At 44.1% G+C, this 12,597-nt stretch overlaps 1 protein-coding gene across 1 annotated transcript; it reads left to right on the top strand.

Moving 5' to 3' along the window:
• On the top strand, nt 3,375-5,857 carry LOC109720103 (vegetative cell wall protein gp1-like). The gene is made up of 3 exons (XM_020246986.1): nt 3,375-4,657; nt 5,636-5,657; nt 5,835-5,857. Exons 1-3 carry the CDS (start codon nt 3,668-3,670, stop codon nt 5,855-5,857), a joined length of 1,035 nt encoding a protein of 344 aa, XP_020102575.1. The 5' UTR covers nt 3,375-3,667.

The raw sequence follows: 12,597 nt of genomic DNA, 5'->3' as shown, positions 1-12,597 counted from the left end.
AGGACGAGGACTCGGTGGCTCTCCTATTCCCATATCATTCAGACTTGGATGACCTCTCTTTCTTAGACTAGATTGAAGAAGTCCCCCTAGTCAGGAAGATAAAAACCAATACGAAAGTTGACCCGAAACTTCACTCAACAACAGATAGAGAGGCAACCCTTCGAATACAACTTCAAACATTTGCTTATCCTCTTTCCTCTTTGATTCACAATGTTTCTTCTATTCGATTTTGAAGGAACCTACCAGAAATCGAAATCGAACCACTTCCCGCGGCTCCTCAACTATCTCTGGGAAGAACGGAGCCAGAGCTCCCTGAAGGAGTGGCTAGAATACCAACAACTAAGGATCTTCCATCGCAGGAAAGAGCAGTTGGCACTGAAGCAACAACTGTTCAACTGCTGCTATTGCAACTTCTTCTACAACTGAGCCACAGACTCAGATCGAAGAGAGAGAGAGACCAACATACTAGGGTGCTTCTAATAGCACCCAACGCTTAGTACTACCAACTTTTTCATTATTAAATCTATCTCTTTGATCATTTCTATCCTTAGATTAATACTATTTCACCAACAGCCACTAAACCCCAGGGGACTATTATCATCTCAACCCTACAATTTTTCATCCAAGAGTTATAACTTAGTAGCAAAACAGCGTAAATATTATTAAACTTATTATAGTCCAATTCTATACACACACACACACACACACACACACACATAGGGCATTTTCCGTAAACTCTAATTTTCAAACGACACATTTTTCATAAATAGCTTTACAAAAAAGGTCCCAAGACATGACAGATTAGGATGGCATCAGAGTGGCAACAAGTACAACATCACTTATAGGTTTTCTAACTGAACAACATGTTAGATTGACTCTAAAGAGACCTTCGGATTGTAGACACATTAGAATGTGAGGTATTCGAAATTAAGTCCCAACGGTTTGTCGAGTCTTATTAGTCTCAAGGCTTATGGTTATTTATTACTCTGTGTTTTGTACCACAGGATATAGTGCATACCGTACCAATTCCAGGGATGGAGACGGTGATGACAGACGCATCCAGTTGCTTGAGGATCAGGTGGCGGCCCTGACAGGCTAGGTGACAGCCCTTACGGGGCTGGTGTAACAGTTGAGGCAATAGCAGGCTCCTGTCCAGGCCCCACCTCTAGTGCAGGGTATAGGAGCTACCGTAGGCACTTTCGCGGATACTGCATAGGATTCGGCTATGCTGCAACTGCCGTTGTGGCTACACAGTGCAACCGGAGGTCATGACAGCGGCTGCACAGACGACTACTACAAAAACGGCAGGCGGTGCTACACCGATGGTAGCAGGGGTCGTTCCACTAGGCATCCCGGACACTACTACGGTGTTTACCCCGACATCTATTTCTGTGGGTGGCGAAAATATGCAGACAGTGGTGCTATCCAGGGCGAAGGCGAACTTGGTGGAGTTTAAGAGGTACAAGTTGCCTAAGTTCATAAGTGAGACCACTAACCCAACAGTCGTGGAGGAGTTCATTTACACGATCTATAAGCTCTTCAAGGATCTGTTCATTGAGGAGCACGAGAGGGTACCACTGGCGGCACCTTGTTTGGAGGGTCCGGTGTGGATCTGGTAGAAGGGTGTATGCGGTGGATGCCCTTTTTCGCTCTTGTGCGGCTTTCAATGAGAAGCTTTTGACGTTTATTTCTCTGATAGCATTAAACAGAAGCTCAAAGATGATCTCAAGAACCTTTGAAAAGGCAGTAAGACAATACTAGAGGACAAGTGGGAGTTCTCCCGGCTTGTCAACTGCATCTCTTTTGCAGTGCAGAATGAAAATTCTAGACTGCTTCAATTGTGGACAGCCGAGGCATATTCATGCAAACTACCCTCGTGGGTCTGGCACGACATTGAGGCGGCTTTTACTTCTTCTACTCTGCATCAGAACCAAGGAAATACAACATCTTCAGCATTTGGGCACCCTTTGGCATCCCGCCAGGAAGAGAAGGCGTGCTAGGCCATTGGTGGGTGTGTCTACGCTATAACCCGCCAGGAGGGCGAGGAGCCGACAGGCATTGTCGCAGCTATTGCATCCCTTTACGGCATTCAAACTAAAACTCTTTTCGATATTGATGTATCTCTCTTTGTTATTGTGCATTTCTTTTGTACGAGATCATGGTATCATAATGATGCAGTTGGGCACTATCCTTCAGGTACAAATACTTGAAAATTCTATCTTGGTAGAGGAGTACTGACGGTCGTGCCCCGGTGCAGTTGGATGACCATGTATTCCTAGCAGATTTGGCACTAATGCCGATCAAAGAGTTTGATGCAGTACTTAGGATAGACTAACGAAGCACCACGCCACTATTGATTACGAGCAGCAGACGCTAACTTTCAGCACACCAGGTAAGACGGAGTTCGTCTATGCTGCATGTAAGAGCATATTCTTCACCATGACTGTTTCTACTTCTCGGACTAGGCAAATGATGATCAGTGGTTGTATCTTTCTGTTTTTCAGGCTAGGCATAACTATTTTTGCTTTTAGATACTTCAACTGGTACAGATCATATTCAATAGTGTCGATCCTCGATTTGGAGGTTCATCATCGAAAACAAAGAGGTAGCAATGAAGCCCCTTTACTATCAATAGTATTCCAGCTCAACTCTCTCTCTCTCTCTCTCTCTCTCTCTCTCTCTCTCTATATATATATATATATATATATATATATAGTATAGCACCAAGGTTTTCAATATTATAGTCTCATTTTTAATCTTAGGATGTTTCAATTAGTTATCCACACTTAAATATGATTTAGTGTACTTAAAGTTTTTAGGAATAAAATTTTTTGATATTGTTTCCCTATAAGCAAATCTGTAAGGACTGAGATTTTTGACAGTGTAACTAACTCTCTGTTGATGATGTTTATGTGTGTAATTTAATTACATAAGCACTCGTAAAGTTTCAGGAGAAAATGAGCTAAAACGGAAAAGTTACGCAATTATTAGTTTTCACTTAAGTGAATAGTAACTCCGGTTTTCCGGAGAAGCCATGGAGTAGAGTTGGCTTCTGGTGCGTATCGGACTCCGTTCATAGCAGTCCAACAGCTCGTTTCGAAGGATTCAGTTATTCTGGAACCAATGGCATTGACGGATTTCAGATCTGATGCACGATTTTCGAGAAAAAGGGATTTTATCGAAATGGGGGTTTTCGCTCTTTGCTATTCGTGCAGTTTAAAGCTCCTCGTACTCTGTGCATGTGACCTAGAGTTGAGTGGAGGACGCTTCTAGTACCTACTGGTGGTAGGAAGCCCAAATTTGAATTCGAGTTAAAGGTTTTAGGGTTTATACCTTGGTATATGTGCGATATACAGATTTATTTGAGAGCGGATAGGTTTCGGCGTGAATCGGAGATCAAATCGGACGAAACGAAATGCTAGATTCGATGCCCCCGACGTGCTGAACGCGCTGGAGCAATCCGTTCGGCAATCCAACGGACGGATCGTCGGGAATCGTGAAAAGTCTGCGGAGAGGTCAATTTGGCAAAATCAATTAATCGCGGAAAGTCCCAATATTTTATGCGCCGTTTTGCGAGATTTCGAATACTGAGGGTCCAACGCGCGTATTTTACTTGGGGACAGGGACTTGGTCGAAAATATTAGACTACGGTGGGCTAAAGTGCAAAATGCACATGTGTTATGTATTTGGGACTAGGGTTCACAATGGAACCCTAACCCTAATCCTCCAACCCTTGCCCTCCCTGTGCACCCAGCCGCCTAGGAGGCCCCCTGCCCACGCCGTGCTTGCACCCCGGCCACCGGCAGCAGCCGCCGTCGCCGGAAAAAGGGTTCCTCAACTTCCCTCTCCTCCATCCCTCTCCCTCTATCTCTCTTTCTCTCGGTTGGAGCCCAGGCCGAGGCTACATGGCCTTCACCGGCGTGGCCCTGTGCCTCGGCAACCTCCCCCGCCGACCGCCGCCGTCGCCGTGCGCCGCCGCTGCCGCTGCGGCCGCCCTGGCCACAAGCTGCCAGCCTGGACCGAGCCTAGGTCGAGCTTGAGCCCGCAGCGCCTCCGCGCATCGCCGCCGCCCACCGTCGGGCGCGCCACCCTCCCCTCGACCTCCGGCGTCGTCGGCGCCGTTCCCCGCCGGCCATGCTCGCTGTGGTGCCGCCCGAACTCGCCGCAGCCGCCCAGACCCGGAGCGGGCTGTGCTTGGGCGATCTCTGCCTCCGCGCGTCGCCGCTGCTCCTCGCCGGCCGCGCCGCCCTCCGATGACCTCCTGCAACCTCCCGCTCGCCACCCGACCGTTCCCACACGCCGCCGGCCGCCGCCCGGTTCTCCTGCGGCCGCCCAGACCTCGTGCGGGCTGGGACCGAGCCTCCTCGGCTTCCGAGCGTCGCCGCCGCCCATAGTCGCGTGCGCCGCCTCCCCCTCGACCCCCGGCGTCGTTCCCAACCGGCCCCGACCAGCCCCGGCCGCCGCGTCGCCGCCGGCAACTGTTGGAAGGCACCGAGCCGCAAGAGAGTTGGCGGCTCCGTACGCCGCCGCCGCACCTCCGGCCGCCCTGCGCCGCCTGGCATGGAGTGCCCCGGAGCCCCGCCATCTGGTGCACCCATCCCCGGCCGGACCGCCCGCCGGAATACCGCCGGCGGCCAACCCTAGCTCCCCCCTCACTGTGAGTGTCCATTTATGCAGCCAGCACTGTTTTCCCACTTTCCGGTAACTATTCCGGCAATCCGAATGGTCTTTTTGACCTCGGGAAGTGAGCACGATGATCCTTAGGTCGTGCTGAACATCGTGCTCACTTCCGTCGAGCCCTGCGATGCCTTGGTTGCTTGGCCAACCGCGATCTTCCTGCAGTGCGCGCTGCTTCGCTGACTTTCGCGTCGCTTGTGCGCGCACAGCAGTCGCCGAATGTGCTCCGAATGGTGAGCACGGTCTCCGGAACGCTGAAACCTATCAGCGGGTGCGACGGTTGACCCAGCGAACCTCGTATCGCATGATCGGGCCATAAAACTGCCGGAAATCGCATAAAATGATAGATTTTAGGGTTCATGTTATGCTTTCTTGCTTATAACTTCAACTCGGTCGCTGTGGACAGCGTGTAAATGCTGAGGGTAACCTCTGGACTAATCGTCCAAGGCCCCAAGCCACTGCGGAGATCGAAAAGCCTTGTTTGGGGCGTTTCACGGCGAAATTCGTCGACGGAACGCGATCTTAGTTCGGTTTTTATCCGATGGTGCCTCGGGATCAGTTGTGATGTCGCCAAGCCTTCTTGGCAGGTCACCCGTGTCGTTTCGAGGGGTTCAGAAATGACGGGTGAGCGACTGGTGGGTCCCGGTGTCAAAAACGACACTTTCGGGAACCCGGTTCGAGACGTTTAGTCAACGATGTTTGTTCCGAGGCGATGTGTGGTGTTGGCTGCCAATGTGGGTATTATAGAGTACTAGTGGCAGCGGTTGACTCCCAGTTGGAGTTGGGGAGTTCCAGGACAGTTAGTGGGTCCCGGCGGAGTCCCGGTGAGGTTTTCGGGACTTCCGGCGAGTTACGGTAATCGGTTTTGGGAAACCGATCTCCGTGGGGTTGTTTGTGGGTTATGCTTTTAGGGTTTCTTAGCTGTGGGTTAGACATTAACCCAGTGGACCTTCCTTAGGTCCGGTTGACGTTCTTTTGCAGTCAGGAGACAGGCGCGACAGTTGTACAGGTGGGTACTTCGATCCGACGTCGGTACAGTGGTGCACGCTCGGTGACGTTTCATTTACCCTTGTTGTTTATATCTTTTACCATATATATGTTGAGCCTTGCACCCATACTGTTTCCTTATTACTCTACTTAGTTGTTGCCAAGTGTAGTATCATGTGTAGGAGTAGAGTAGACTTTATCGGTATATGATCTTGTGACCTGGTTAGTGGTTTCATACCCTGTATTGGTGACCTGGTTGGTCGAGTTTCATACCCTATACCTACGACCTGGTTGGTCGAGTCTTCTGTGTCATATCTAGGACCTTGTTGGTCGAGCTTCCTATCCTATACTTGTGACCTTGTTGGTCGAGTTTCATACCCTGTATTGGTGACCTAGTTGGTCGAGTTTCATACCCTATACCTACGACCTGGTTGGTCGAGTCTTCTGTGTCATATCTAGGACCTTGTTGGTCGAGCTTCCTATCCTATACTTGTGACCTTGTTGGTCGAGTTTCATATCCTGTACTGGTGACCTGGTTGGTCGAGTTTCATACCCTATACTTACGACCTGGTTGGTCGATTTGTTTACATGATGACCCATGCGGTCGATGGGCCCTAGGGGGGGCAGGATTGTCGGCCGGTTGCCGACGGTTGATCATTGAGCATATTGCATTGATTGCCCGATACTCGTCGCATTTCACGAACAATGGCGGTCTGATCCACCGCAAGGAGTGTTCTTTTCCGAAAAAGTGGTTGAATGGTGACAACCCGTGAGCCCTAGAGGGGTTATATGCATGTTAGAGCGGCAGTGGTACTGTCGGGAGGTGTTGCGGTGCGGACCTCCAGGGCATTGGCTTGAGGTCTGCGGTGCTGACCAAGAGAGCATTGGTTTCAGATTGGGTACTTTTGGACTTCTTGACCGGTTGACGCATATGTTTATAGTAGCAGTCATTGCATGCATACTTACAGTTCTTACTTTATAGTTGTCTTGCTGCTATAGTAGATGTTCATGTATGCTTTCAGTTTCAGTTACAGTAGCGGTAGCCGTTATTCAGTCTAGTTCTTACTTTCTTTCAGTTTATTGCTACTGTATTCGGTATATCTGCTCTTTACCTTACTATTGTTGCTACTATATTTCCACTGACCCTTGTTGTTATTTAGCTCTTCCTGATCCGGTGAGTACTCCTCGCCTTCATCGGCTTGCGGTACCCACTGGGAGGGGAGACATGTTTACATGTTCTCACCTCCCCCACCATTTTTCAGGTATCGCGGGCGGTAAATAGTGGGACGAGACGTGAGGTACATGTGTAGCGGTCGATAGAGCTTCCGACCCAGGTTATTTCGGTATAGTTATTACCCTTATTGTTTCAGTTGTTATAGCTTAGATAGTTATATGGTTCAGTATTTTTATTACATTTGAAAATATGGATTTTCGTAAATGTAATAAACGGATTTCTGGATTTTGTAAAATAAAAGGTTTTCTACCCCTCGTGGTAGCGTTTTTAAAGAATAAAGGTTTCCGTGTAGGAAACAGTTTTCAAAAGATTTTCTGTGGATTTTGCATCTTAGTATTTCAAAACCTGTTTCTGTGGTTGGAAACATTTTAACTGATAGATGTGGATTTATGTTTAAATATCGAATATATAAATGTGAACCTGTGATGTGAATGGTGTATGAACATATAATTGTTGGTTATTTGTATGTTCATTTGGTCGTGGTTGTACCTGGGTTACTTCTTGTACTTGTGTGACGCCGTGCAAATACAGGGGAAACTCTGTCCGTGTGAACAGTGGATTCCCTGTGTTTGTGGCGGATCTGGCATACTCTGGGGTCAGGCTTTCAAAAAAAAAAAAAAAAATTTTAGACGCTTTTTCCGCTGTGTTCAAATAAAAAAGGACCCCGGGGCGTGACAAAATCATGTCAAACCAAACAGGAGAAATTGAACAATCTTTTAAAATTGAGAATAGGGCTTCAAATTTGGGAATGGGAGAGCTCAAATTAAGGTTACCTTTTTTTTACTTATATATATCAATATAACAGGGATTCTATCATACTAGGTTTCCAATATATAGGCTCTTTATTGACCTTAAGATGTTCAAATTGGTGATCCATGCCGATGAATATGATCTGTATATTTAAAATTTTTTGATTAAATTTTTATATTTTTTTCAACATTGTTTTCTCATCAGCAAATCATATCAAAACTAGTAGTGGAAAGTAAATGATCTTTCAAAAATGAGGATAGGATATTTAAATTCAGAATCAATAATGTAAACCTTACTCTAGATAGTTTAATATATTTTTTTTTCAAAATTTAAATAAATTTATATTTCTTCTACTAGTTTTGATATCAAACTCGTTATAATAGCCATTGAAAATTAGCAATTTTAACCTTACTCTAGATAGTTTAATATATTTTTTTTTCAAAATTTAAATAAATTTATATTTCTTCTACACCGTTAAACTACAAACTCGTTATAATAGCCATTGAAAATTAGCAATTTTAAAATTGTTTGATCATACGTAAACAATGTCAAAAATAAATCTAAAATTTTATTTCTACGAACTTCAAATGCTTTAAATTAGTTTTATAATATGGATCACTAATTTGAATATCATAAAATAAAAAATGAGACTATAGTATCGAAGCCTTGGTATGAAGCCACAATACTTTTTGCCACGTGGCATGTTACCCTTTATTGTTATAGCCCAACTTTAAATCAAACCACATTCTCCTCTTCTCAACACCCAACCCTTCACCACCCCACTCCTCTAATTACATGAAAAGTGCAATATTTAATTATATGCACCATATTAATATTCTATCAACCTATATGAAGCCACAATACTTTTTGTCACGTGACATGTTACCCTTCATTCGCATAGCCCAACTTTAAATCAAACCACCTTCTCCTCTTCTCAACACTCAAACCTTCACCTCCCCACTCCTCTAATTACATGCAATGTGTAACATTTAATTACATGCACCATATTTATATTCTATCAATGAGTAGGCTTTATAACTTTAATCCACTCCCCTCCTCCATTAATCTCCCACCCTCTCTCTTTTGTAACTCTTTTGCATGCACCATAAAAAAAACATCATCGTCTAATCTCCCACCCTACACTCATCTCCCTCTTTCTCTCATTGTGTTAACAAAGATGATGAGGAAGAAGAAGAAGAATAAGAATAAGAAGAAGAAGAAGAGCCTGCGAAGAACATTGTTTCATTCGAGAAGCATCGTCCCGCGAAACGAGCTGCGGCCTATATAAGTGCCCGCTGAGCCAGTCCGCATCGGGACCCCTGCTCACAATGAACCGCCGCCGCCTCGGCTGCCTTCTCGTGTGGCTCATGCACGCCCACAACTGGGCCGAGGCGAGCGGCGTCCGTCCTGAGCCTCATCTTCAAGGGGACGCTGCACGAGAGCTCACTTCTCGAGGATCGCAGGAACTTCTTGGTAAATCTAAATTATTTGAGAATTAGGATTTCTGTGGTTGATGTGATGGCAAGACTGTGTTGGTTTAGATATTGCAGTTTGGTGATGCAGATGAGATGTTTGTTCATAGGTCGCAATGGAAATCCAGAAGCGAATCGACACGGGAAGCAACTACCAGCTGAAGATTAAGAATATGTATGAAGTTTGGATAAGTAAGCTCGCGTGGATGAAGAAGTGCTCATATTAATTTTTTTTATTTATGTTTTTGTTTTATTTTCATCCGATGACTATTTTTTTGAGTAGACGCTATTATGGGCAAAGTCCTTTTCGTAGATTAAGAAGTATGATGTGGAGACTGAAATCTGAAATCTCATCGAAATTTTTTTTAAGCCAGATACGTTAACTTATTATTTATGTGTTTCATATTCTTAATCTATTTTGACACTTGGACAAAGTTGCTTGATTCAGCTGGAGCTAGCTCTTTTTTATCTTTCACAACGGAATATTCAAGAGGCACATAATACGATAAAATTGTATGTCTCTTACTACATTTCGATGATTTAAAAAAAAACTTATATAAACTTCTAGTTATAATTTTATTTTTTTAACAGTTGAATTTAGTCATGCAAATTGGCTGTGCAAATTGGCTGTGTGCTTAATATGGTATAGCTTTCTATATATCAATAAGCTGTGAATATAAATTTTATTAAAATTTTAAAATTTTACTTCTATTATCTACCGCTGCATCGCGCGGGTCTCTATACTAGTATATAATTAAATAGTTTGATCCTATTTTGGAGTGGTGACTTGCAGATTCAAGTGGAGTTTTTTGTAACGTATCAATGAGATAGAGCCATGCTGCGATTTGTTTCAGGCCCTAAATAAACACGGACACTCAAAAAATCTAGAAAACTATTGATAGCAACCTTTGTTAGTTAATTCGCGAATTATTCGCGAATTATTGAAAATCTGAATTAAACAGTCCGTTTACGAATTTTGTCCAAAGAAAGAAAATTATTCGCGAATTTTTGGGTCAACCGAATAATTCGCGAATTATTCGCGAATTATTTTCAAATTATTAAAAATCTGAATAAAAACTTATAATGTTTATATTTAAATATAGATTATCTTATATTTTATATTTTATACCGAATTTATTTTTTAAGCTGAATTTTTCAACGAATTTAAAAATTAAAAAATAAATTTTATACGTATTATATCTGTAAATTTTTGCCAAATTTGAATTACTAACTATGGTAGCAACAAGCCTTTGGTGCTAGGGAGATTTTGACCCTTGGACCAAAGGCTCTAGTCTGTCGATTAACGGCCAACAATGTGACTTACGATGAGCCCCTTATTGTCGCACTAGTGAAATATCCATCCGGTGCTGCGGATATAAAATTATTTTTATAATAAATTTTTATTTTTTAATATTTTTATTATAGTTTTATAACTCTAATTATTAATTAAATAAAAATTATATAAAAATAATTTAATAGTTAAATCTATTTAAATAAAATTTATTAAAATTAGTACATGCGCAAAGTAAATTTATACAATAATTTATTTTATAAAGATTTATATGAAAAGGATTTGAGATAAATCTATCAAAATATTTTTCAATAAATAGAAGAAAAATAAAATTATAGAAGAAATTATTTAATAAAAAATAATTATATATATACACATATATACATTATATTTTTAAAATTTTACTCATGAAATTTAAATTCTGTATTTTTTTATACAACGATATTTTACGTGATTTAAATTGCATCTATTAGGTTAGAGAGAGAGAGGGAGAGGGAGAGAATATCAGCAAAAACCCCTCCATGGCTTCTCTACACATATATGGAGGAGTGGGAGAGCGGGTGACATGAACGAGGCAAGAAAAGACCAAAAGGCCCCTTACCTACCCTAGTGTACCGGTACCATCGCAATGTCGCACCAGTACCACGGAGCAAAATGGCCANTCTCTCTAACCTATATAGAGTAATAGGGATAAGGTGATACAAACGAGGCAAGAAAAGACCAAAAGGCCCCTTACCTACCCTAGTGTACCGGTACCATCGCAATGTCGCACCAGTACCACGGAGCAAAATGGCCAACCCGAGAGCAGTCTGCGCAGAAAATGTATATGATACCGGTACGCCCCTGTGTGGTACTGGTACCAATTGCTGAAAATCTGCAATTTGCAGATTGCAATGCTAACTTTCTGCTCTCGCGTCCTGCTGAGTCCAGTTTGCATCTATTTCGCGCTAACCTGACTCGGACTTGTCCCAATACTCTCCAGAGCTGTCGGCAAGCCTCAATTGCTGAATCCCAAGGTCTCTACACCCTCCCCCACTATAAAAAGTTTCGTCCCTGAAACTTAAGCATACCTCAGCCCTGAGCATCAAACAAGTAGGGATAGGACTCCCGCATCGCCAGCTCCAGCTCCCAGGTCGCCTCCCGCTTCTCATGATGACGCCACTGCACTTTGACAAAAGGAATGACTCGGTTGCGTAATTCCTTCGTTTCACGAGCCAGAATTCACACTGGTGTTTCCTCATATCTCAAGTCCTCGCCAAGATCAAGTGGAGTGTAGTCGATCACGTGCGAGGGATTAAACACGTACTTCCTCAAAGCGGAGACGTGGAAAACATCATGGATACCGGCCAGTCGTGGGGGTAAAGCAATTCTGTAGGCAACTGGTCCAAAGGGCCTACAAAATGTAGACTGAGCTTTCCACGCACTCCAAATCTACATATGCCTCTGGACGCCGAGACCTTGAGAAAAACATGATCTCTAACCTGGAACTCTAAGTCTCGTCTCCAAGTATTGGCGTAGCTCCTCTGGTGGCTCTGGGCTGTCAAAAGGTGTCGTCGCACTGCTCTAACCTTTTCCTCAGCCTTTAATAAGATCTCAGGCCCTAGCGTCTTCCTTTCACCTACATCACTCCAAAACAAAGGGGATCGATATCTGCGTCCATACAATGCCTCAAACGGATCTATCTGAATGCTCGTTTGATAGCTGTTGTTGTACGCAAACTCAGCCAGTCTCAAATATCATTGCCACCCTCCTCCAAAGTCCAGGACGCATGCCCTCATTATGTTCTCCAGAGTCTGAATGGTCCGCTCAGACTGACCATCTGTCTATGGGTGAAACGCCGTACTGAAATGCAACTGTGTACCCAAGGCTGTCTGAAGACTCCTCCAAAAGTGCGACACAAACCTCGGATCCCTGTCTGAAATGATCGAGATCGGTACTCCACGTAATCTCACGATCTCATCCAGATATAGCTGAGCGAGCCTCTCCCTGGACCAGGTGGTCTGAACTTGTAGGAAGTGAGCAGACTTAGTCAGTCTGTCCACTATCACCCAAATAGCATCAAAACCACCCTGTGCTCTAGGCAACCTCACGACGAAGTCCATCGTGATCTGCTCCCATTTCCACTCGAGAACTGACAGACTCTGAAGCTTGCCGGCAGGTACCTGATGCTCTGCCTTCACCTATTG

The sequence above is a fragment of the Ananas comosus genome, linkage group 14 (assembly GCF_001540865.1).
Source record: "Ananas comosus cultivar F153 linkage group 14, ASM154086v1, whole genome shotgun sequence".
In the NCBI taxonomy this organism is placed as follows: Eukaryota; Viridiplantae; Streptophyta; class Magnoliopsida; order Poales; family Bromeliaceae; genus Ananas; species Ananas comosus.
Note: the sequence above shows the minus strand (reverse complement) of the source record. Positions and strands in the feature narration are given on the sequence as shown.